Source organism: Charadrius vociferus, unplaced genomic scaffold, assembly GCF_000708025.1.
Source record: "Charadrius vociferus isolate BGI_N301 unplaced genomic scaffold, ASM70802v2 scaffold245, whole genome shotgun sequence".
Lineage (NCBI taxonomy): Eukaryota > Metazoa > Chordata > Aves > Charadriiformes > Charadriidae > Charadrius > Charadrius vociferus.
In genome coordinates this window covers 235885-258793 of record NW_009648533.1, presented here as the reverse complement: position 1 = coordinate 258793, position 22909 = coordinate 235885, and the positions used below count along the sequence as shown (strand labels likewise).

General features: G+C 44.5%; 1 protein-coding gene across 3 annotated transcripts; it reads right to left on the bottom strand.

Annotated features, from left to right (window-relative positions):
* Nucleotides 1–4002: 4002 nt before the first annotated feature.
* On the bottom strand, nucleotides 4003–21637 carry LOC104287145 (UDP-glucuronosyltransferase 1-1-like). 3 transcript variants are annotated; one of them, XM_009885813.1, is made up of 6 exons: nucleotides 17215–17924; nucleotides 11667–11760; nucleotides 7275–7406; nucleotides 6921–7008; nucleotides 5946–6165; nucleotides 4003–4615 (listed from the first exon to the last, which is right to left on the bottom strand). In XM_009885813.1, the coding sequence occupies exons 1-6, from the start codon at nucleotides 17922–17924 to the stop codon at nucleotides 4318–4320; spliced, it is 1542 nt and encodes a 513-aa protein (XP_009884115.1). In that variant the 3' UTR covers nucleotides 4003–4317. The 3 variants fall into 3 exon arrangements, with proteins under 3 accessions (XP_009884115.1, XP_009884114.1, XP_009884113.1); XM_009885812.1 differs by having other exon boundaries at nucleotides 11667–12102; nucleotides 17554–17924; XM_009885811.1 differs by lacking the exons at nucleotides 11667–11760; nucleotides 17215–17924 and adding an exon at nucleotides 20777–21637.
* Nucleotides 21638–22909: the final 1272 nt, after the last annotated feature.

Below are 22909 nucleotides of genomic sequence, written 5' to 3'. Positions count from 1 at the left end.
CATATTTAACTTCTCAGCATGACTTGCAAGGGCATGAGTTCCCTTCTGAGCGCTGTGGGCCAGGGGTCTTCCTGGCCCCAACCCGTCAGGGAGCTGCCCGGAGCTCCAGTGACAGTGGAAAAACCTTTCCATTTCTCTTGGGGACTGGAGGGCTGGGGTGAGGCTGCAGAAACCCTGTGGCTGCAGAAAAAATGTCAGCAATTCCTGTCATTTCCTGCAGTCCAACCGGTGGGAAGCAGCAAGAGATGCTGACTCCATTCTCCCACCAAAGCCAGGGCTACTGTGTCCCCCAGGGCTGCTGTGCCCCCCCATCCCAAAGCCGAAGAGGGTCTCGCCCTTGTTTTGCAGCCAGAGGGATCCAAGGGTCACCAGAAGAGGCAGCACTGGCTTGCACTGCTTTTTTTTCATAGCCTTACTGTTCCAAGCCTGGATGTTAAAATCCAGGCAAAAAAAAAACACTAGAAAAGGCCCCATGTAGGAACAGAAAGCAACAGCTTTCCTCTCCTTTCGCAGATCTGAAGGGGTGCTACGTGAGCACTCAGTGATGCAGAGAGGCTGCTGGAGGTGGGAGGTGTTTGTGCCTCCATTTTCCAAGGGCAGTGAAGGGATTTTGCCTGCTGTCTTTTTGGCAGGTGTTTTGAAACAGAGATTTGTAGTATTTGCTGGAAAAGTTGAGGCTGCAGTGCCTGGAGCCCTGTGGCCAGGTACAGCCTGCGCTGCTCAGGGAGAGGGGCAATGGCTGGCCCTGCCTCAGTTTCCCCTTTTGGAAAATGGCCCAGTCTCAGTTCTGTTGCTTAGAAATACATCGTGGTCAATTATGTCTCCTTCCCCCAGTAAGGGAAGCAGAGGCTTGGGGCACTCTGCCCTGCTTAAGGGGCAGCATGGCTCTGAACGGCAGCCAATTAAGGGGCAGTAAAAGGGGACGGCATCCCCAGCATAACTCTTCCCTTGAGAAGGGTTGGGAAGACCATGTTGTGGTGTCACTGCAGCTCCTCTGGTCCCTCCTCCGCACCAATGCTGCTTGTCCCACGCACTTAGACTCCTAATTCACTCTGAAAATCGTCTTCCTTCAGCAGGGTCCCTGTTTCTGGAGCACAGATTGAATAAACATGTTGCTATCGACTTCAAACCAACCTACCTGTGCTGGCTTGGTGAGGAGGGATGGCCTTTTCCTTGCTCCCTCCTGTTAGTGATATTGTAGTGTCCTCTGCTGGGCACAGCTGAAACTGGACATGACATGACAATCGTCCAGTCCTGGCCCTGCACATCCCCTAAAGTTCCTCTCTCATTTCTGCAGTGAGCTGAGAACATTACAAACTAGTCGAGGCTAAGGAGAGTGAAGGGAAAAGGGGAGGAGGATACCTGGTTTCGGCTGCAGTCTTGTTTCAGCTTTATTAGAGGTCTTTCTGAAATGAAAATCATGGGATGGGCATTTTGCATCCTCCTCTCTTACTCTTAGCTCCTTTTCTCCAGCTTCAGAAGAGGTTTTGAGTTGGGGGGGGGGGGGGGGGGACACCCGACAAAAAAAAAACACAAAAAAACCCAACTGCAATTGCGATCTGTTATTTTTTTTTAATTCTGTTCGTCTGATCTGAAATCAAGGGGTTTCTCTCTTGTCCATGCAGAGGAATTCGCTGGATCCAGAGCCCGTTTACAGCAGGGTACTCAGAGAACTTCTCTGTAAGGACATTTTAAGTGTTTTTTGCATCAGACAGCTGCTAGAAGCCAGTCTGATGCCCAGAGATGACTGAAACCACTGTGGTCGGTGGCATGATGGGCACTGCAAAGTCTCACTGGGTCTCATTTCCAGAGGCAATGCATAACTTTACACAGACACACTGCTGTCACCTGTCTCCAGCCGGGACAGCCAGATCTGTCACTTCAGGAACGTGTGGAGCTGCAAAAGCTGCATTTTAAAAGCAGGTCAGCTCTTACACACTGTGGGGACACTCTGCATGTCCCAAAGAAGGGTTTTCTTCTGGTTACTGGGTGCAGGAGAAGGGGAGGGAAAAGCGGATGAAAAGCAACAGTTGGCATCGGTCCTGGACAGTTTGCAGGAGGAGTGGACGTCCATGAGACTCAGGCGCTGCAATGGGGACAGGCTGAGGAGGAGAGGGACTGCCTTCTTGAACTTAACAACTTTCACTGAAGTACCTGTTTTTTCAAACTGCAGTAGAAAATAACAGCACCAGGTACTTTGCTGGACTGCTGTGCGAAAGAGGTCTGCCATGATGTATCATGACGCCCCAGCCTGTTTTGAGCCCTGAATATTAGCTTATTTTTAAGGTCTTTTCTGACTTTTTCTATAGCTAGTAGTGGGCACTGGCAGCCTCAGGATGCAACCACTCAGCAAGCACCGAGTCACCAAGTAGTGAGACAGTAATTGTGGTGGTGCAGGCTGCCCCCCCATACACCATACACCTTCAGCCTCTCAGTACTGGGTGTGACATCCTCCCTGCCTGGGCCACATAAGAATACACTGGACCAGAACATAACACAATGGTCTAACATGAAAGAAAGAAAAGGTAGAGAGCAACAGACCAAGAACACAATAGTGTGCCTGGTCCCCATGGCTCCTACCATTTGAAGATAATAACTATAATTGATCACTCCTGACAGCATATGGATCACGGCCACAGAGAGGGGGGTACCAGGACCACAAGTTCTGGCAAGTCCTGGGTTCACGTAACCATGGAAAGTACTGAAATACTCCACTGTCCGAGCTGGGCCGGAGTGGAAAAGTACCTGATGAAAGTCAATTATCTCGGATCCTATAAGAAGCAATTCTAGTAAAGACCCTTTGAGCACTTCTGGATTGCAGTGGGCTGCGGCCAGTACGTCCCCTGAGTTGAAACACTGCTCAGGCAGACACCTTGAGGACTAGAAGGCCAGGGCAAAACAACCCTTCTCGAGCCTCAATTTTGCCCTTTGAGGAATGCCGATATATTGTGAGTATTTACTCTAACTTGAAAGGGAAATTTTAACTATAGGCTAGCCTCTCTTTCATCCACCTCTCCACTTACATGTTTATGATTAGTTTTATAGATGTGGATGCTCTTCCATTTGTCCTGCACACGTAGGAGTTAAAAGGGGTACCCAACGGCTCACTAGAGTCGTGCAATATTAGATCTTTGATGTCTGCAGTTACAGACCAGTGTGTGTGTGTGTATGCATGCGCTTATATGCATATGCAATAATTTGATATCTGTGCTTTTGTTCATGTGTACATGCACTGATTTGGGATATTTTATAGTAAGTTAGTACGAATCCTGCCATCTTCTAATCTGTAATTAAGTCACTGTTTAGTTATTTTGTTAAGTTACTCTGTAAACTTTTAAAATAGTTATTGATCAATTGCTGCTAAGATTCGACCTCTTGACTTATCTCAAATTATTAATAAATTTTGAATCACTGCTGAATCATAACTCTTTCAAATACTTCCATCCATGACAGTAATGCTGAGAACTGGCTTTTGTGCATTGAGGTGGCTTTCACACCATGGCGCATTAAATCTTTCCCTTCTCCATCTCTCTTTCCATGATTGACAAGCATCAGTTAGAAAACACAAGAGCCATTATTGTTATTATTGGAGATTTATTTATAGGGCTGGGGTTTGGGTCTTTAGCTGAACATCTCTTACAAAGACTAAATCAGTTGGGTTTTATAAGCACTGCTTACAAAGGTCTCATCACCTCACAGGTAAGCTCCAGACACAGCACTCTGCCTCGTGGGGAACTTGGGTGAGACACCAGTGGCTTTACAACCACTTCCCTGCCAAAACCTTAATTGAGTCCAGAGTATTGTAATTACATACAAAACCCGTTTAAGATGTGCGTCTAGCTTGGCTGATGTGACACATCTTGTCAGCGTATCACATTTGCCTCTTCTATAACAATAGCTATACAAAGATTTCAAAGTGCTTGATAAACCTGACAGTCTTACACTAGAGTAAATGATTCTCCCAAACCCATTGAAGCAAAGCCTTAAGACGCTCCTATATATCTCCACTGCATACAGAGGTTAAAAAAAATATCACCATGAGTCCTCTGTACACCATGAGGTGTAAGCCAGAAGCCTTGGTCTTCACACTAACATCTTCCCAAGTGACCGAAGCACTCCTATACAAATTATTTGTAATGACTGATTCTTAATCAAAAGCAAAAATTATATCACCGAAACAACCCGTCCCATGGTGCTAGTTTAAAGGAACACTATTATTTCTTGACTGAAAGTCAGCAATTTTAGTGAAATTTGAGACGTTCTCTGATCCTTCTGATCTGGAGCAGAGGCCTTTGCTCCCATGACTGGTTTCATTTCCTAGTGGGACTTTGATTTAGTTGGCTTTCTTGTTCTCCCCTTCTTACAGCAGCACCTGCGGCAGCAGAACAAGCAGTACTTCAGAGAAATGAAGAGGGAGAGGAGCACCACAGCAAGGAGGAAGGCGATGACGTCTAGGGAGTGGTACTGGATCCAGTTCAGGTCATGAGCAGCAGGTCGCAGGTGTGGGGCCCCTTTGTGTCTCATTACAAACTCCACCCAGTGCACAGCCAGGTCCAGGGGGTGGATGGGTCTGTCAAGGTGAAGGTCTGAGAGACGCTTGATGTTCTCTTTGTACCTGCCAAGAAAAGACATTGGGTGTTTTCAATGACTTGTGCTGCTGAGACTGAGTCCCCAGAAAACAAGGATGCAGTGTCAGTTGTCTGATGGCCCACCAGGGGCTTCTCTGGTGGTGTTTCCCAGCACCCCCCACCCCATGAGAAGGCTAATGGCAAAGTTATGGGCCCAGAAAAGTGCTGTTTTCAATGACAAAGAAAGGAAAAAAAGGTATTAGTAAAAGAAGCAGAGAAGTTTTGTTGGAGCTGTCACCAAAATCTCTGCAGTGAAGGATGAAGGCATCTGGCTGAAATGCGAGACTGGGTGTAGAAAAGCTGTCCAGCTACAGGACAAGATGCAGTAGCAGTAGTGGTATTGCTATAAGAATGATGGCTAGGAAACAACGACAATAAGGTGCCATTTCTCAGAAACATGATGGGGAAGAGGATGCCAAGGACTTAGAGGCACTAATGACAACAGAGAATAGGACTGGGGAAGAGGCTCCCCTTCTCTCAAAGCTCCCCTTCACTGTGATGCCTTAAAACACCCTGGGCATGCTGACTGCAATGAATACTATGATGTCTAGCATGGTTCCCTGTACCGCCTCGGTATACCTGTTCGTATTTCTTCTGCTCTGGGCTGCAATTGTCCAGCCTTGCTGAGCCAGGCAGCAGCTGACTGTGCTCACACAGCTCTTTTTGAGTGCTAGTGGGGGGAAAATGGCTAAGAAAACTGGTCTGTAAAATAAATAAGTGATAATAGCGATGTTTAATAAACCCTGCCAGCTGGAAGGCAAAGCTTTCTGACACAGTACAGCCTCGACTATACCGAGGCACTGACACTCGTCTCCTTCCTTCTACTGCTGTGCAGACAGCATCTCTGGGTGACACTCATGCAAAGAAAATCAGCCATGCAGCTGAGCCTTTCAACCTTTTTAGGCTCCGCGCTGACTCATGTCACCACTGATTTGGGGAACAAAAGCAGTTTGCTGCATCTCCCTTCACCAATTGCCTTTTCTACCACATTGTGTCAGAGCCCTCTACATCGCTGCTTGGCAAATTTGGCTTTAAGCAGGTGACACATCTTTTGTAAACTCCATTTCTGCCATTGCACTTATACCCCACCTTCTCTGATACCTGGATCCTCTCAGATCAGCCAGTTCTTGTCACCTATTATGATCCCGGGTACTTAGAAGGACAGCGCTGTTATAGGGACAGGATGAGATTACCCCAGGGCAAGCATCAGCTTCTCAGTGATGTAGCTTTGTATATCAAGAAGGCATATAAGAACAGATTAACATTGTTGGTGTTATGCAACAGTAGGAGGAGAAAGGCTGTGTTTCTATTACTGACTTTTTATCATTAATAACTGCTTTCAGGGCATTGGATATGTCCTTCGAAGTCATTTCAAGTATATTCAGTGTCAGTCCTGCTCCCCGTGACTCTACTCGCTTGGCGTTGTCCATCTGGTCTCCAAATAATGGCATTAGTACCATTGGCACTGCATTGCATATGCCCTCGTAAACACCATGTGAGCCTCCGTGGGTAATAAAGGCACGAGTCTTAGGGTGAGCTGTGGAGGAAAGAAAGACTTGCTCAGGTATTTGGTTTGTTCAGTCACAGTAACACATCCCTGGGGAAAAACCTGCACAAAAATGGTAGTGGTAGGTATAAATCAAGAACTTTGGGCTGTCGCATGCATCATTACTTATGGACAGACTTAGGGCTGGAGAGAACAGGACATTGCAGGGAATTGAACGAATGTGGGTTGTAGAGCTCTGTCTTGGTTTAGGTAACCGCTGGAAAGCCTTGGATAATCCTCCAAAGCTTCTCAGATTTTAGGATGAAATCAGAGCCAAGTGAGGTTTTGCAGATCTCTCACAGCTGAGCCCTACTGTCTAACCAACAAATGCACTCCTGGCAACAGCGCGTACAATTTTACTGCTTGCAAAGCCCGATTACCTGTCTGGAAATGCTCACTCGGGGACCTTAAATTTTCTTTTCAGTCCAGTAGACAAAAACATGAGAAAAACGCATGGCTGGGTGTTAAGACTGGCTAGTCAGAGATGAAGACCTCCATTTTTGACACTAAGAGTAGTCAAGTGTTGGAACACCTTTCCAAACAGTGTTGTTGCATAATTTGGCAACCTCGAAGTTGCTAAAAGTTTCTAAAAGATGAGCTCTGGTTCAAACAGCAAAGGCTGCGAGGAAATCCCCTGACCCACAGTGATACAGGGAGTCAGCACAGATTATGCTAATAGGGCCTTACAACAGCAGTATCAGATTAAAACAAACACGCTGGTATCACTCAAGGTATCTCAGACCTACCTAGAAGATCATTCTGTGGCAGCCATTTGAGAAGCTTTACGTTCTTCGGCAGGTTGGGGGGGGGTTCTCCCGTGTATCGCCACAAAACCTTTCAGGAGAAGTAAAAACAATGTCAGTTCTCAGCAGCTGGCCTCTTGCTGCTCCTCACTGGGGTTGAAAAGTACAGCTGAAAACATCCCTGGTGCACAAAACCTGTTTTGTCATGCAGAGCAGCTGGGGTGATAGTTTCTTCTGGCATCAGGGAGCAGGAGAAAGAAGGGAGGACCAGGCACACTGAAAGCCAAAGGCAATCATATGCTGTATTTGAAAATAGCGTTGAATTGCTGTGCCGGAAGGGAGAGAGGGAAACCATACCGTTTGAGGGACTGTTCCCAAGGCATCTGCGATTTCTATGGCTTTCTTCATAGGAATCTCGGAGACCATGGAGCCCAGTGAGAAGACAACAATGCCATGTTCTCCAGAGGCATTCACAACAACTTCAAATTCCTGCCAACACAAAGTACATCCTCAGTCAAAATCCCTTCCACATCAGATGCTGTAACTTCCCAAAAGTCACGTTCCCCAAAAACTACCTGGAAAGGGAACAAAATGAACAGTCAACACAAGAAAACTATGCTCAGGAAAATCAGGTGAAAATGAGTCCCAGCAAAAAAAAATGGGCACAGGTGGCTGAACAAAGTTATGGAGGTGTGTGAGCGTCTGCAGAATTGAAGCCCAAACCAAGATTCAGTATGGACAGGAAAAAAAGTTACTTTAAAACAGTCATGTCTGCCTGCTCAAAGACATTGGTTTCTGTGCAATAGAAAAGATGCTGTACCAATTAAGGACGTCAATTCATCATCAGACTTTTCCTGGCAACCAATCCCTAGGGGAATACATTGTAGTTTATTTTCACATTTATTGCAAGTCAGATGCTCTGGATTTAGAATTGATGCTCTTCTTTTCAGACCATCCAGCTGCAAGAGAGAATTAAGATTTTGAAAAGTGTTCTGACAGCAGATAGTTCTATCTTCTAATATCTGGATTTACTCAGTCTGCTTTGAGTATGATAATATGGAACTGTTTCCACGGTTTTTTTTTACATGTTGTTTGTTTGATTTAAATAAAAGAAGGACTAGGGGATCTGTCACTGCAATCCAATAACAAAAGCACTATGATGAAGATTAAAAACAGCCAAAGGCTGGAGCAAATATCTTATGCCATAGAAAAGTATTTGGTAAAGCCAGGGAAGGAAAGACAAAACTGGAGGGAATTGCTGCAGGCATCAGAGTTAAATGAGTGGAATAAAATTAAATACATGTTCCCGTAAGTCTAGCAGTTGAAATGTTATCACTACGGTCTGAGGGGATAGCCAAGATTGACCTTCTTAGTTTACACTCCGTTATGTATTTTTGTGGCTGACCAGAGTGCTATACAACTGGATCCCAAACAGAAGGAGCCGTCAAGGGTTTGTTAATAGCTGCACCCTGAGCAGCAGACCTGCTGCTCTCCTGGGGGGCAAACAAGGTGAAATGTAACTCTAATTTCAGGGATTGGTTCTGCCTTATCAGATTTCTCTGAAGACACGCTCTCCATTAAGGCGTCATAGATATCTGGTCGTGAACTCAGGGCTCAGTTCTTTATAAACTCACAGACATCTGGGAACTGCAAGATCCTCCCCAAATTACAAATGTGCTTTTGATACACAATTATTTGGCCAGTAGTTGACTTGCTTCCTGCAGCACCTGATGCAGTGGAAAGATACAGCTATTTCAGGGTGTATTTAGCCCCACTGATTTTCTGTAGGACCAGTCAGTCACATCAGTTTTACTCTGTTTTTTAAATGTTTTCATCTGCAAAGGTCTGACATTCCTCTCAGAAGCACCACTACCATTATGAAACTTTTTGCAGCCCTGCTTTGGGAATAGGTGGGTCACTTTACTGAAGTCTTTTTAACTAGCATCTGCTCAAATATGCCCACCAATAGGTGGGCACTGCATATGACATTTACGAAATACCTGCAGCGGACGCTCACTGAAAAATGAGAGAAGGCACTAGGAGTGCTAATAGAGGATAATTTCTTACTAGAAAGTGGCAGATATCCCATATTTGGGAAGTCTGGTACAGTTCAAGCAAAATATTGCAGTCCAGATCTGGAAGAGTGTTTTATGCAGAAGAAGCATATCTCTTGCTGCTTCACTGGAGTGGGTAGGGATTTTGTTCAGGTCTGCCACAGTCCCTGAAATTCCTGCAGAAACAGTCTTCTGCTCAAGGGCAGAGGACTAGGATGATTTGGCCTGCTCCATTACCCTAGCTAGCACCGAGTCTGGAAATAGGCAACCAGAAAATAGCGGAGGAAAACCTGGAAAAGCCCAGCTTTTCGTGCATGCTTGTCTGGGAATCTGGAGGCCTCCCACAAAATAACTTCTCATTGCACAAGGGATGCACAGATGCAAAGTGCTTTCCCAGCCACTTCCACCGCTTGCTTTCTCCTGTTATTTGTACTGCCAGGAGCTCCATCTCATGGTGAGAGCAAACAGTGCAGTCATAGCTAAACGGGGAAAAAAGGTAACTGACCTGTGATAATGCTTTTTCCTGAGTGCAGCTTATGCCTCCGATCAAGACCATATTAGGCATTAGGGGCCTGGGGTACTCAAACACAAAGTCGTATTTCAGGAGCCAAACAGACGCGTGGCTGAACAGTTCAACCACTGTTGCCTCTTGCTGGAGGAATTCTTTGATCAAATGATCATATGGTGAATAAAGAAAACTGCAAGCCAGGGAACTGCTCAGGCTAGCTATGAGATTGCCCATGCGCTGGAGGAACACCATGCGGTCCGTGTAGCGAGTGAAGAACCTAGGAACGTAAGAGGGAGGATTTGGGCAGAGGGTAGCGTGGAAGTCTAGGCTGCACGGCAGTCCCCGTATGAGGTACACAGAAGGTAGGGAGAGGTGTTCGGCCACTATCTGTCCACATGGAAAGAAAGGATCCATAAAGACAGCATCAAATTTGCTTTCTTCAAGGTACTGGATCAGCTCTCTGTTAGACAGAAGACGTTTGCAGGAATCAAAGAACATGGTTGTAATATTTGCCATTTTTGATAATTTTTCCAAGAAGGGTTGAGGTGTGAAACTGCTATGCCCCAGCTTTCTAAATTCCGCCTCCACATACTCCTTGGTGTAAGGCACAGAGTATGTTTTCATGGTATAATGCACTGACGAATCTATCCGCAAATTTATCTCTGGCGCAACCACCACGATTTCATGTCCCCTCTGTCTGAGCCGCTCCACAACCGGGCGCATGCTAAGCCAGTGGCTGCCATCGATAGGTACAACCAAAAGCTTTCCACCTTCAGAAAAGTTCCACAGGAGCATGAAAAACACAAACCAGGAGGAGAGAGAACTAAATCCTGGATTTGACAAAGTCATTTTCCTTGTGCTGTCAGCAAAGTTCTAAACAGCTGCAAAACTGTTGCAGGGGACGAGGAATGAATTGTGGGGTACTTTGCACTTTAATCTTAACTAAGGTACACGTTTAATTTTTAACGGGCTGTATGTTTGTGGGCAGAAATTAGGATAATTTTTAACTGTGGGTAAAGGTTGGGTTTATCATCTGTGCACGGTGAAGGCTTTAAGTAACTGGGCACTGCAAGGTAAGTTGAATGTTTGAATTAACATTGGAGGATTCAAATACTCGAGGGAGAAGCGTCAGGCAATTGGCAGCGTGTCGCACTGGAAGGCTAAGCAGAGTTATGAATGGGAGGCAACACCTGACAAAACAATCTCTATCTTATTAATATCCAGTTAATGATGAACTCCCTGCCTTGAGTCTGCTCAGCTGATTGGACACAAAGCTCGGAACAAAAGTTGGATTACCTTGTGCTCTCCAAGTCTAAACAAGGAGCAATGAATGACAGAGATTTGATGCTACACAGTTGGTTGATAAGCTTTATCTTCAGATTTGTTTCTATATCATAGCAGTTATCAGAGTGAAAGCCCTGAGTCTACAGTAGCAAAAGTGATGCAAGCTTAGCAATAACTTCTGTTGTTGCAACACCACCACGGTCTGACAAACAAAATAAATGACGGACAACTGCACTATTTGCACAGCCCACTTAGGGAGATTTAAACAAGCTAGGGAGGGAAGGTAGATAATTACAATCCTGAAGGCTTCTTTTTCCAGTCATCCTCTTATATGCTATCTTACATTGCTTCTTACACAAACTCAGCTGCAAAAGAGCTCCCTCTACCACCTTTGACTGCATACCCCTGGTTTTGGGGTATTCATCCGCATTATCCATCTCTATTGCATACTTTAAGTGTCTGGGTATATACATAGTTCCACGTTTCCATTTTTAGTCCAAGCATGTCTCCTGCAATTAATCAGTATCCCACAACTGTTAGGGATACTAAATCATATGACCTATAATTATTTTGTCATTTGTCCAGATATAGCATATGTGCCATGATTGTCTGATATTACGGTGATATGCTTACAACAAGCTAAGCTGTACCTAGGCAGTTGCATAGATTAGACGACTTCACCTAAGCCCTCCTGGAGAGAAACCCTTCAGCTGCTTGCACTGCAACAAAGTTAAGGTCCTGTGATCTCAGAGTGTGAGATTCCCACTTCCAAATCATGCTATCCTGGTATTAGATCATGTATTGGCTCAAGCACAAATACTACTATAGGAAGCACTTAGAAAGGCAAGTCTTACATAATCGCTAATAAATGCTATAATACCCTCACCATCAACAATGACAAACCTTTGATAATTGCTTCTTCTGCTCACAGTTGATGCCTCCAATATAGACCATATTTGGCATTATTGGGCGTGGATACTCAAAAACAAAGTCATATCTCATCAGCCAAATGGATGCTTTGCTAAATAGTTCCAGTACTGTTACTTCTCTATGAAGAAACTCAGATGCTAAGTTCTCATATTTTAAATAAAACAGATAGCAAAACAAATGCTCTGAAAACCCAGCCAGGAGGTTCTTCACACGCTCCGTAAATGTCATGTGATCTGAGCTGTACATGAAAGTCCTCGGCACGTAAGAGAAAGGACTGGGACACTGTGTGGCTTTGTAGTCTAAGGTACATGGAAGACCACGCATGAAGTACACAGAAGGGAGAGAGAGATACTCAGCAACAATTGGTCCACAGGGCAACACAGGATCCACCATAATGGCATCAAATTTGCTGTCATGGAGGTACTTCATTAGTTCTTCATCATATAAGAGATGCCGACAAGTAGAAGAGAATATGCTGGTCAGTTCTGATATATTGCTGAGTAAAATTGTGAATTTTTCTAGAAAGGAAGGGTTATCAAAACTTTTTTCACCGATGGAATGGTAGTATCTATCCACAAACTCCTGCGTGTAAGGCACAGAGTATGTTTTGATGGTGAAAGATTGTGAGCTTTTCATGAGCAAAGTGGCTTCAGGAATCACCGCAACGATTTCATGCCCCCTCTCCCAGAGTTTCTCTAGAACCACACGCATGCTCAGCCAGTGACTTCCATCCTGAGGCACGACCAAGAGCTTCCCACCTTCTGCCAAGCTCCAGAAAGAAAGAAAAATAGCAAGCCCAGCATATATCTGGTACCTCCACATAACTGTCATGGGGCTGTCGGCAGGAAAAGAAATGTACTGTTCCTTCTTGCTTCTTCCAAGCAGCATATGAAAGCAAAAAATAGTTGTACCACATTTATAACTTGATGGACTTTCATCTTTATATCTACAAAATATTTGCCAAGACAGGTTGTTGGAGTTCAAAGATCACATTTTAAATGGTGATAAGGGTGCTATCAAGGGACCTAAAGCAAGAAGAATTTCCATGCATTTAAGCTACAGAAGAATTCAGGGCAAGTAGCAGGGTCATTGATTAGAAGAGGTAGCAGTTGTTTGTAGAGGGATTTTTCTGTTTGAAGTAAGTCACTCTGCACGGGACTGTCCTGTGCCAGATTCAAGTCAGGAAATCAACTTTCATGGCCACTGAGCTTCTCCAGAGAGCTTATAATACAAGCAGCATGTTGCACTGCTGACCCGAAAGACCTAAACCTGCAACTTTCTCTCTTACACCTTTGCTCAGAAAGGTCGCTGGAGTTCACACACGATGTTCTACATGGTAAGCAGGAGCTGGCACGCCAAGCTGTGGTGTCACCAAAGTTTGGGTAACAGATTAACCAAGCACCTTTTTATATAAACAATGATGCAGCAGAATATGCAGTTCTTGCTCAAGAAGGGCCATCAGAGTTCGAGGTGAGTGGCTCGAGGCCAAATGTCTTTTTGAAAGCAATGATGCAGCAGAATATCCTGTCCTTGCTCAAGAGGGGCCATAAGAGTTCGTAGGTGAGAGGCTACAGGCCAAACACTTTTTAAAGTTCTTAAGAACAGCTACTTTTCAAAAGAAGTTACCAAGACTTGGCTGTGGTATGAGCCAATGGGAAGTCCTCACTTGTGTCCTGTGCTTACCAGAAGAAGGGGAGAACAGTGTTTTTGAGCTGCTTCTGCATGCCCTGTGATAAGATTTTAAGGCAAAAAAATCCATTTTGGAAGTCCTGTTCTCTGTAACACTCAGCAGTAGACTATAGCTACTCGATAGGGAGTAACAATGACGATGGAGCCAGTTTTGTTTCTGGGTAGCAATAAATAATATAATCAGCCCCACAAACAGCAGTTTAGGAGATTTGGACTGAACATTTGGAAAAGGCTTTATACCTCTGAGGTTTTGAAAGTTTGCCTGTATAACAGCATGGCTGACATGATCTGATGTGGAAGTAAGTCCCACTCCAAGGATTTAGGATTTAGGTATGCAAATCAGGTTGATTTGAATGGGATTTAAGTGCCTAATTATTCTTGAGAACCTGGATTGAAGCTGCTGCAATGTAAACCCAATGGGTAGATAGGTGAATGAAATAGGCACCTATAAACAAAGCAGAATCCTTAGGCAGGGAGAACACGCAAAGGCACATGAACACTTTCAAGATAAACCTAGAAAAGCAAATATCCACAGTTTGTGCTTAAAAGAAGTGCCTTACCAAGCAGTTCTCATCTGCCATTAAGGCATGTTTCATGGAAAGGGAAAAGGTGAATGCCAAAAGTTTGCAAGTTTGAAAAAGCAAAAAAAGACACAGCAATGGTAGCTGCACAAGTACAATTGCTGGCTGGAGAAAGGAGGCTGTTTTAGACTCCCCAACCAAGCACACTTGATCAGAGAGAGCTCTGAACAGTTTCTTCACGGTGTGCAGCAGACTGGAAGAGTTGTCTTGGAGTAGGTAGAAGTGATGGGAAATCTGGTTCATGAAATGTCTACCTTTGCCAAAGGTACCTGGGTTCCATAAGCACATTTCAAGGCTAATACTAAGTGCATCCTAAAAAGTTTATTTTGATAGGAGGCTCTCCATGTGGCATGTTAAAAAAAAGTGATTCTCATAATCCATTTTCTACGCAAAGAGGACTGCAATGTCTAAGGCAACTGCATTAAACAGGAAGGAGTTTCAGACATCGATACAGTCCCATTCTGCAGCTTGTTAAAGCAAAACTTTCCCTCTAGCTGGAACATTGAGGTGATACTAAAAGGCCCAAAACTAAAGGAGATGGACAGAAGGTATTATCATATGCCAGAGAGTTACCAGCAGTACCTATGTGTGCACTTTCAGCAATAAAGAGGAAAAGATTTCACATAACAAGGCGATGGAGCATTCCATATGCCTTAAGGTGGCAGTAGACACTCAAGTAGACAAGCCGGAGTTGCAGAGATATTGTTACCCTATGCTAACATATAACGGGCTCTCAAATCTCCTATTTGATATATAGTCATTTCCATGTAGTCTTCTGCTAACATTTCAGCCAAATGTGTATTATCTGTGTAACACCACTAAAAAATGCTATAAAGCAAAAGAGGTAAAAAAATCCCAAACCCAATCCTTAAGGCTAAAGGCACGTTAATAAGAGTTTAGAAGTTGTGCCACCGGATTTCGAGCAACACACAAACACCCTTTCACATGTATATGAGTCCAGAGACCAAATGAAGTCCTCAAGTTCAGCCCATTCCAAAGGCAAGGGTGAAAAGAGGCATCTATCAAGAGAAAGTAAAGCTAAAGTAGAGAGTTGAGTGCCAAGGCTGTATGCTGGAAACAGTGCAGCGAATATCCCCAGTTAGGGGAATCCATGATTACCTCTTTTGTAAGTCTACAAAGCCTGGCAGCCAGTACCTCTTTGTCCTGGCTCCAGCGGGGACAGGGTTCCTTTTCCCAAGAAGCTGGGATGGGACACAGCTGGGACTGGACGGCTGGCCCAAACTAGCCAAAGAGGTATTCCATACCATGTGATGTCATGCTCAGTGTATAGCTGGGGAGCTGCCAGGGGTGGGGGCAGGAATCGCCTAAACCATGAGACTCTTATTAACCACCCAAATCCTTTTTAAATTCATAGGTTTTGTCTAAAAAAAACCACAAACTGATGGTGTTAAGAGGCAGATTTGCATGTTTGTGTGTGTGTGTGTGAGCACGGTGTGAAAAAGTACTGCCTTTTATTTGCTTTAAGCTTCCTGCCACCTCATTTCAGTGTTAGTCATAGGTCAAGCATTGGGAGAAACTGCCTATCATTTCTCCTTTTACCTTCGCTACTCTTTTCAGGATTTTATAGACTTCTGTCACGAATCCTCTGTCATAGTTCTTTTCATAGGTTTAGCTGTACAGGTTGTTCCATCTCTGTTTTTCTAGACTGAGTACCCAGTTCAAATCCTCTTAAAAATGCTTCATTTTTACTGTGTGAGATTCAGCTGTTTCTCAAAATTAAGCCCTATTTTACCAATTTGCAAAGTCAGTATCTGAAAAACTTACTTAACGGGAAGAGTTATTTCTAAAAACAAAAGTTATGATGTTACTCTGCAAATCCCAAAATATATTGGAATATACATTAAAGAAAAATCTGAAATAAAGTAACCTAACTTATACTTTATTTTTATGATGCCACTTGATACTTTAAATAAGGAGCATCACTGCTCTGGGATATGGAAAAAGAATGCCACAAGCTGGACAAATGGGCCAACACGAGGTCAGCAAAGGCAAAAGCAAAGTTCTGCCGCTGGGATGGGATAACTCCATGCCACAGGACAGGCTGTGCTCCAGCTGGACAGACAGCAGCTCTGTAGAAAATGACCCAGGGTCTTTGTGGACAAAAGGTTGAATATGATTCAGCAGTGTACCCTTGCAGCCACAGAGGCAACAGCATCCTGGGCTATAGAGTATGACTGCAGCCAGCAGACTGAGAGAGGTGATCCTTCCCTTCTGTTCAGCACTTAGGAGACATCTGAAGACCTGTACCCAGTCTGGGGCTCTCCAGTGCAAGAAAGACATTAATTGATGTGCTGGAGCAAGTTCAGCAAAAGCCAAGAAGATGGTTAGGAGCAGGGCACCATGACAAGGGGCTGAGAAAGATGATCTTGCTCAGGATTCAGAAGTGAATACTAATAGGAGATTTATTGCTGTCTTTAACAACCTTAATGAAAGGGCAAAGAGAAGAAAAAGCTGTACTCTTCCAAGAGATTCACAGTGACAGGACAAGAGGCAACAGACACAAGCTGCAACATGGAAAATTCAAATTGGATATAATAACAAATTGGATATAATAAAGGGTTTTCACTATAAAGGTCATAGGCAATATGCAATACTTGACAAGACATAGAATGGAACAACCTGAACTAACTGGACCTGCTTGAACAAGGAAGTTGGCTGAGAGGCCTGCAAATGACCTTCCAACCTAAGTATTTTCTAAGTCTATGACAATTCAAAACATAGAGAATCCTTCTTAAAAAAAAAAATAAGACAGGAAAGCAGAGGAAATCAGCAATGACAAGGTGGACCACAGGATGAGCAAAGGTCTCCTCAAATGCAAGTCTGACTTGCACCACATCAACAGCCCTGAGCAAAGAGGGCCTGAGCAACCTGTTCTAGTGTCAAAGCTGGCTTTGAGCAGAGGCACATGACAATGGGTAGCTTCCCAGAGCAAATTAATTTACAGCACTTTCTCCATTTTTATACTGTGATATACAACTGTATTCATTGAAAGGAATACTGGCACTTCTTTGCAAAGCAAAAGCAGTTTGAAATCCATTTACCCACAGAAAAAGACCTTTCTAATAAAAGCTGTTGTACAGCTTTTCAGAGTATGTAAAAGCCTGCAAGAATAACAAGAAAAAATCAGAGTAAAACCCACCTTAGTTAGCTTCTTCTGAGCACAGTTTACTCCACTAATCATAATCATGTTAGGCATCAATGGTCTTGGATAGTGTAAAACAAAGTCTAGCTTCATGAGCCAAATGGAGGCCTGGCGTAAGAGATCCGGCACAGTCACGTCCCGCTGGAGGAACTCAGAAGCCAGTTTTGCATATGGTTGAAAGACAAAATCACACAGGAAATAATTTGGGATGTCAAAGATGAGATTCTTCACCCGCTGGAAAAAGTTCATGCGGTCTGTAAGATCTGTAAATACCCTCGGCACATAGGAAGGGGGATTGGGACATTGAGTGGCTTCAAATTCTAAGCCACATGGTATTTGCTGCAAAAAAAACACTGAAGGGACCGAAAGATGCTCAGCCAGTATCTGCCCACAGGGTAGCATTGGATCTGTAAAGACAGCATCAAACTTACTCTCCTCAAGATATCTGACAAGCTCTTTGTTATGCAGTAAGTGTGTACAGGTAGACAGGAACATGGCAGATGTATTTTTCACTACTTCATATGTTTTAACAATTCTTTCCAGAAAAGATCCTTCTTCAAATACATTCTGGCTATTTCTCCAGAAAGTGCGATCCATCTCTTCCTGTGTGAAAGGGACTGGGTACATTTTCATAGCAAAATTCTTTGTTGGCTTTATATACAAACTGATTTCAGGTGCAACGACGACTATTTCATGCCCCTTCTGCCTGAGACTGTCCAACACTTCCCGCATGCTGAGCCAATGACTCCCATCCACCGGCACCACCAGCAGCTTCCCACCAGCAGCCAAACTGAGCATGGACAGGAGCAGAACAAGCACCGACGTGACTTGCAGATGACCACTAAGCACCGGGGCCATTTCTGCAGAAATCTGGTGAGTGCTGCCCAGAAAGAAAACCACTGGCAGCACTGAAGCAACAGAACCAGCTCTGTGCTTTTAAGCAATCTGTGCTACAGCCTAACTTTTGATCCTCCAAGGTATTTGCTGTGTGGTAAATGGATAATCATTCATTTGATAAAAGACTACATAACAAGTACTAAGTTCAGCCAAGTCCACAGGCTGGTGGTGTGTGTTAGAGGCACCGGATAACACCCATCTTTTTTATTAGAGGAACAGTAAAGAGCATCCCAGGAAGGAGGCAGGTGTGGTTCTGTTTGGGACTGCATTTCTCATAGCTTGGTTGAACCTTTTGCAGGTGCAGATGTGTCACATCCACATCACTATTCAACCTAGCAGAGCTTGCTCCCTTCCCCCTGAGCAAAACCTGCCCGACCCCCTCTCCTGGCCATCTTTTTGAAGACTCATCTCTAGGAGGTTTATGGACCCATAGCAGATGTGGAAGAGCTGTTTAAGTTTGTTTCTGGAGTGGGAAGACTGATGAAGATGTAAGTGTGACAAAAATTATATGTTAAGCATCAAGAAAGTACTACAAGTTCCTGCAAAGGCACAAATGAATGAGCATTTTGATGAAGTTTCCCCATGAGATGTGTGACAGCCTGAAGAGCTGGACTCACAATAACCCCTTGAGGCTGGTACAGAATGTGTGCTTTTTTGTTATATAATGACTGTGCCCATCCCCACCATGAATGCTGGTGGAGTGTGAGGATAGGGTTGTTCCCTCCTCAGCCTGGTAAGACCCCTTCTAGAATGATTTTCTCCTCTGAGACCTCGTAGATGGGGAAGTTCCATCCACATCTTCCTTTGGGATCAGCTCTGGGTCTATTTCTTTCCATTTCTTCCTGACATTTAGTGGGAGACCTGGTCTTCCAGATGCAGGGCCAGCTATTTCACACTACTTCTGCCTGCAGTCATCTGCAAAGCACATGGAGCCACTGAATCCCATCTAGCAGCACCATTAAGCATCTGCTGGTGCAGGGCAACGGGCCTAGGAGAGAATAAGCCCTGCAGTGGTTTGAGATTAGGGAAGAAAGTGGCACCTTCTCAACCAAACTGTGCTGAGTGTGCGCAGATAAGCTCTTGTCAGTTCTTGTTGACAAGAAGTTAAAAGCATTTATATTACAATGACATCACACAATCCCTGGAGGTGTTCAAGGCCAGGTGGACAGGGCTGCGGGGCTTTGAGCATCCTGGTCTAGTGGGAGATGTCCTTGCCCATGGCAGGGGGGTTGGAACTAGATGATCTTTAAGATCCCTTCCAAACCAAAACATACTATGATTCTATGACATAGCAATGCTGGTGCTTCCCCTGAGGAGCATTACTGGCCTAGGATATATAAAACAAGGTAACATTTCTTCAGTCAAAAAAAGGAATAACTGAAAATATGCGCATTGCCAAATCTGATAGAATTTACAAGATACACTGCTAAGCTGTGACTATATCCATCTGCACATCAAGCACCCTAGTGATCAAGGGCACCTTCCACACTAATGTATTTTTTTGAGTCTACCATATTCCAAACCACAGGAAAGCCGTCTTAACAGAAAAAAAATGGCTGAGGAATGAAGATCAAGCTTTTCATGTCCCTTTGGGATGAGCAGCTCCACTGCCTGACACATTCTGGGCCAGGGGATTCTATTCACTGGGTTTTGTAACAGGCTTCTCCATCCTGGGAAAACGCTGGAAAAGAGGGAATCCTGGCGCAACTGGGACTCAAGGCTGAGAGAAAAAAAATTCTTGTCCATACCAATGACAGGAGCAGAACCAGCGTCACCATGACTTGTGGATCAGCACTAAGCACCAGGGCCATTTTTGCAGAAATCTGGTGAGTGCTGCCCAGAAAGAAAACCACTGGCAGCACTGAAGCAACACCACCGTCACTATGCTTTTAAGCACTCTGTGCTACAGCCTAACTTTTGATCCTTCAAGGTATTTGCTGTGTGGTAAATGGATAATCACTGATTTGATAAAAGGCTGGATAACAAGCACTAGAGTTCTGCAGTCCATATGGGCAGGTGGTAAATGTGGTAGATGCACCAGATAAGCCCCATCTGTTTCTATTAGAAAAGCTTTGGCAGCTCTATTGCCTCGAGCAGGATCTGCAAGCCAGCATAGCCCCTTCAGGCTCATTGAGACTGATTTTTGTCTCAAATCTCACATAGCCATCACCAAGACGAAATCTTCTGAGATCCGTCTGTACTCAGAGATGGTGCTTCTTAGCCTGAGAGTACACAACCTGTAACATTCCCGCTGATTCCAGCTTTGAAAATACCCATGCAAAGGAGCAGACAAATTCATTGACAAAGAAAGAAGTGGTAAGGCAGCAAGGGTGCCCCAGGACAGATGCCTGACATGCATTTCTCTGTAAGTACCAGACCCTACTACAAACATTTACAAAGTTATATGGATTATACCTAACTGCAAGGCTTTGAGAGCCTCCCAGACTTGCCTTCCAGACTTTCCATCACTCACTACAAGAGAGAGTACCAAGTTACCCAACCCCACATAAAACAGCCTCAAATACACATAATGAAAAAGGACACAACTGAGCATACTTTATAAGAGAAAAGATACAACTACCTACACCGAAAATGGAAAGTGAGGAAGAGAGGAAGAAAAAAATAACTTCTTTCACGAACATTTGCCTAACTCACCCAAAATGGGAACTTGATTCCTATCTGCAATACTAAAGTCCACCCTTGTGAATACAGAAGTCTAATAGAGCATGAATTAAAAACAGAGCATGACCCACCTGAGGTAGCTTCTTGTGAGCACAGTTTACACCTCCGATTACAATGATATTGGGCATCAAAGGTCTTGGATAATCTAACACAAAATCTAACCTCATGAGCCAAATGGAGGCCTGGTGTAAGAGATCCGGCACAGTCACGTCCCGCTGGAGGAACTCAGAAGCCAGTTTTGCATATGGTTGAAAGACAAAATCACACAGGAAATAATTTGGGATGTCAAAGATGAGATTCTTCACCCGCTGGAAAAAGTTCATGCGGTCTGTATGCGCTGTAAATATCCTGGGCACATAGGAAGGGGGATTGGGACATTGAGTGGCTTCAAAATCTAAACCACACGGTATTCCTCGTAAAAAAAACACTGAAGGGATTGAAAGATGCTCAGCCAGTATCTGCCCACAGGGTAGTACAGGGTCTGTAAGGATAGCATCAAACTTACTCTCCTCAAGATATCTGACAAGCTCTTTGTTATGCAGTAAGTGTGCACAGCTGGAGATTGCCAAATCAGACACTTTTTTCATACTTCGGTATACTTTAAGGAATCTTTCCAGAAAAGATCCTTCCTCAAGTACATCTTGTAAAAATGCCTGGAAATTCCCATCCATCTCTTCCTGTGTGAAAGGGACTGGGTACATTTTCATAGCAAAATTCTTTGTTGGCTTTATATACAAACTGATTTCAGGTGCAACGACGACTATTTCATGCCCCTTCTGCCTGAGACTGTCCAACACTTCCCGCATGCTGAGCCAATGACTCCCATCCACCGGCACCACCAGCAGCTTCCCACCAGCAGCCAAACTGAGCATGGACAGGAGCAGAACAAGCACCGACGTGACTTGCAGATGACCAGTAAGCACCGGGGCCATTTCTGCAGAAATCTGGTGAGTGCTGCCCAGAAAGAAAACCACTGGCAGCACTGAAGCAACAGAACCAGCTCTGTGCTTTTAAGCAATCTGTGCTACAGCCTAACTTTTGATCCTTCAAGGTATTTGCTGTGTGGTAAATGGATAATCACTGATTTGATAAAAAGCTGCGTAATAAACATTTAATTCCAGCCAAGTCCACAAGCTGGTGGTGTGCGGTGGATGCACCAGGAAAGGTCCATCTCTTTCTATTAGAGGGAAAGTAAAGAGTGTCCCAGGAAGGAAGTTGAGGGGTCTAGAGCATAAGTCTTATGATGAGCAGCTGAGGGAATTGAGATTGTTTAGTCTGGAGAAAAGGAGGCTCAAGGGAGACCTTACCGCTCTCCACAAATCTCTACAAAGGAGGTTGTAGTGAGGTTAGTCTCTTCTCCCAAGTAACAAGTGATAGGACAAGAGGAAATGGCCTCAACTTGCACCAGGAGAGTTTTAGGATGGATATTAGGAAATTTTTCTTTACAGAAATGGTTATCAAGCATTGGAACAGGCTGTCCAGGGAAGTGGTCAAGTCACCATCCCTAGAGGTATTTAAAAGATGGGTAGATGTGGTCCTTAAGGACATGGTTTAGTGGTGGTTTTGGCAGTGTTATGTTAATGGTTGGAGTCGATGATCTTAAAGGTCCCTTCCAACCTAGACAATGCTATGATTTTGTAAGGAGGCAGGTGTGGTTCTGGTTGGGACTGCACTTGTGATAGCTTCCCTCTGGCTGAACCTTTTGCAAGTGCAGGAGATGTGTCACATTCATATCACTATTCAGCCTAGCAGAGGCTGTGCCCTTCCCTCGGGCAAGACCTGTCCCATTTCTCTCTCTCTTTGAAGACTCCTCTCTAGGGGGCTTATGGCCCCATAGCAAATATGGAAGAGCTGTTTAAGATGGTTTGTAGACTGAGAGGACTAACAAAGATGGATACGATACGTGATGCTGGATTTGTCTGCAGGACACATCACCTGCACTAAGCGGTACTTCCAGCAACTGAGACCTGCCTCAGGGGATGGAGGGGTTGGCTTTGTGGTCTTGGAGGGCAGAGCAGAGACGTCTGAACACTCTTTGAGGGGGACTTTCCACAAAACAAATGAGCATCCTCATTTGCCCAACTCTCTAGGCTCTCCCACAGAGTGGCAGAGGAGGCTCTCCAATAAGAACTGCGTGCACTGCTATCTCCTACGTCTGAGGCAGTCAAAGCATATGCCATATCTGAGAGGTTAGCATAATCGCT

Coding starts and splice junctions, on each gene's coding strand:
- LOC104287145 (XM_009885811.1), bottom strand. CDS start 21,637: ATGGCCCCGGTGCTTACTGGTCATCTGCAAGTCACGTCGGTGCTTGTT. Junction 7,009..7,274: donor TGGGAACAGTCCCTCAAACG/GTATGGTTTCCC, acceptor TTCTCCTGAAAG/GTTTTGTGGCGATACACGGG. Junction 6,166..6,920: donor GCCACAGAATGATCTTCTAG/GTAGGTCTGAGA, acceptor TTTCCTCCACAG/CTCACCCTAAGACTCGTGCC.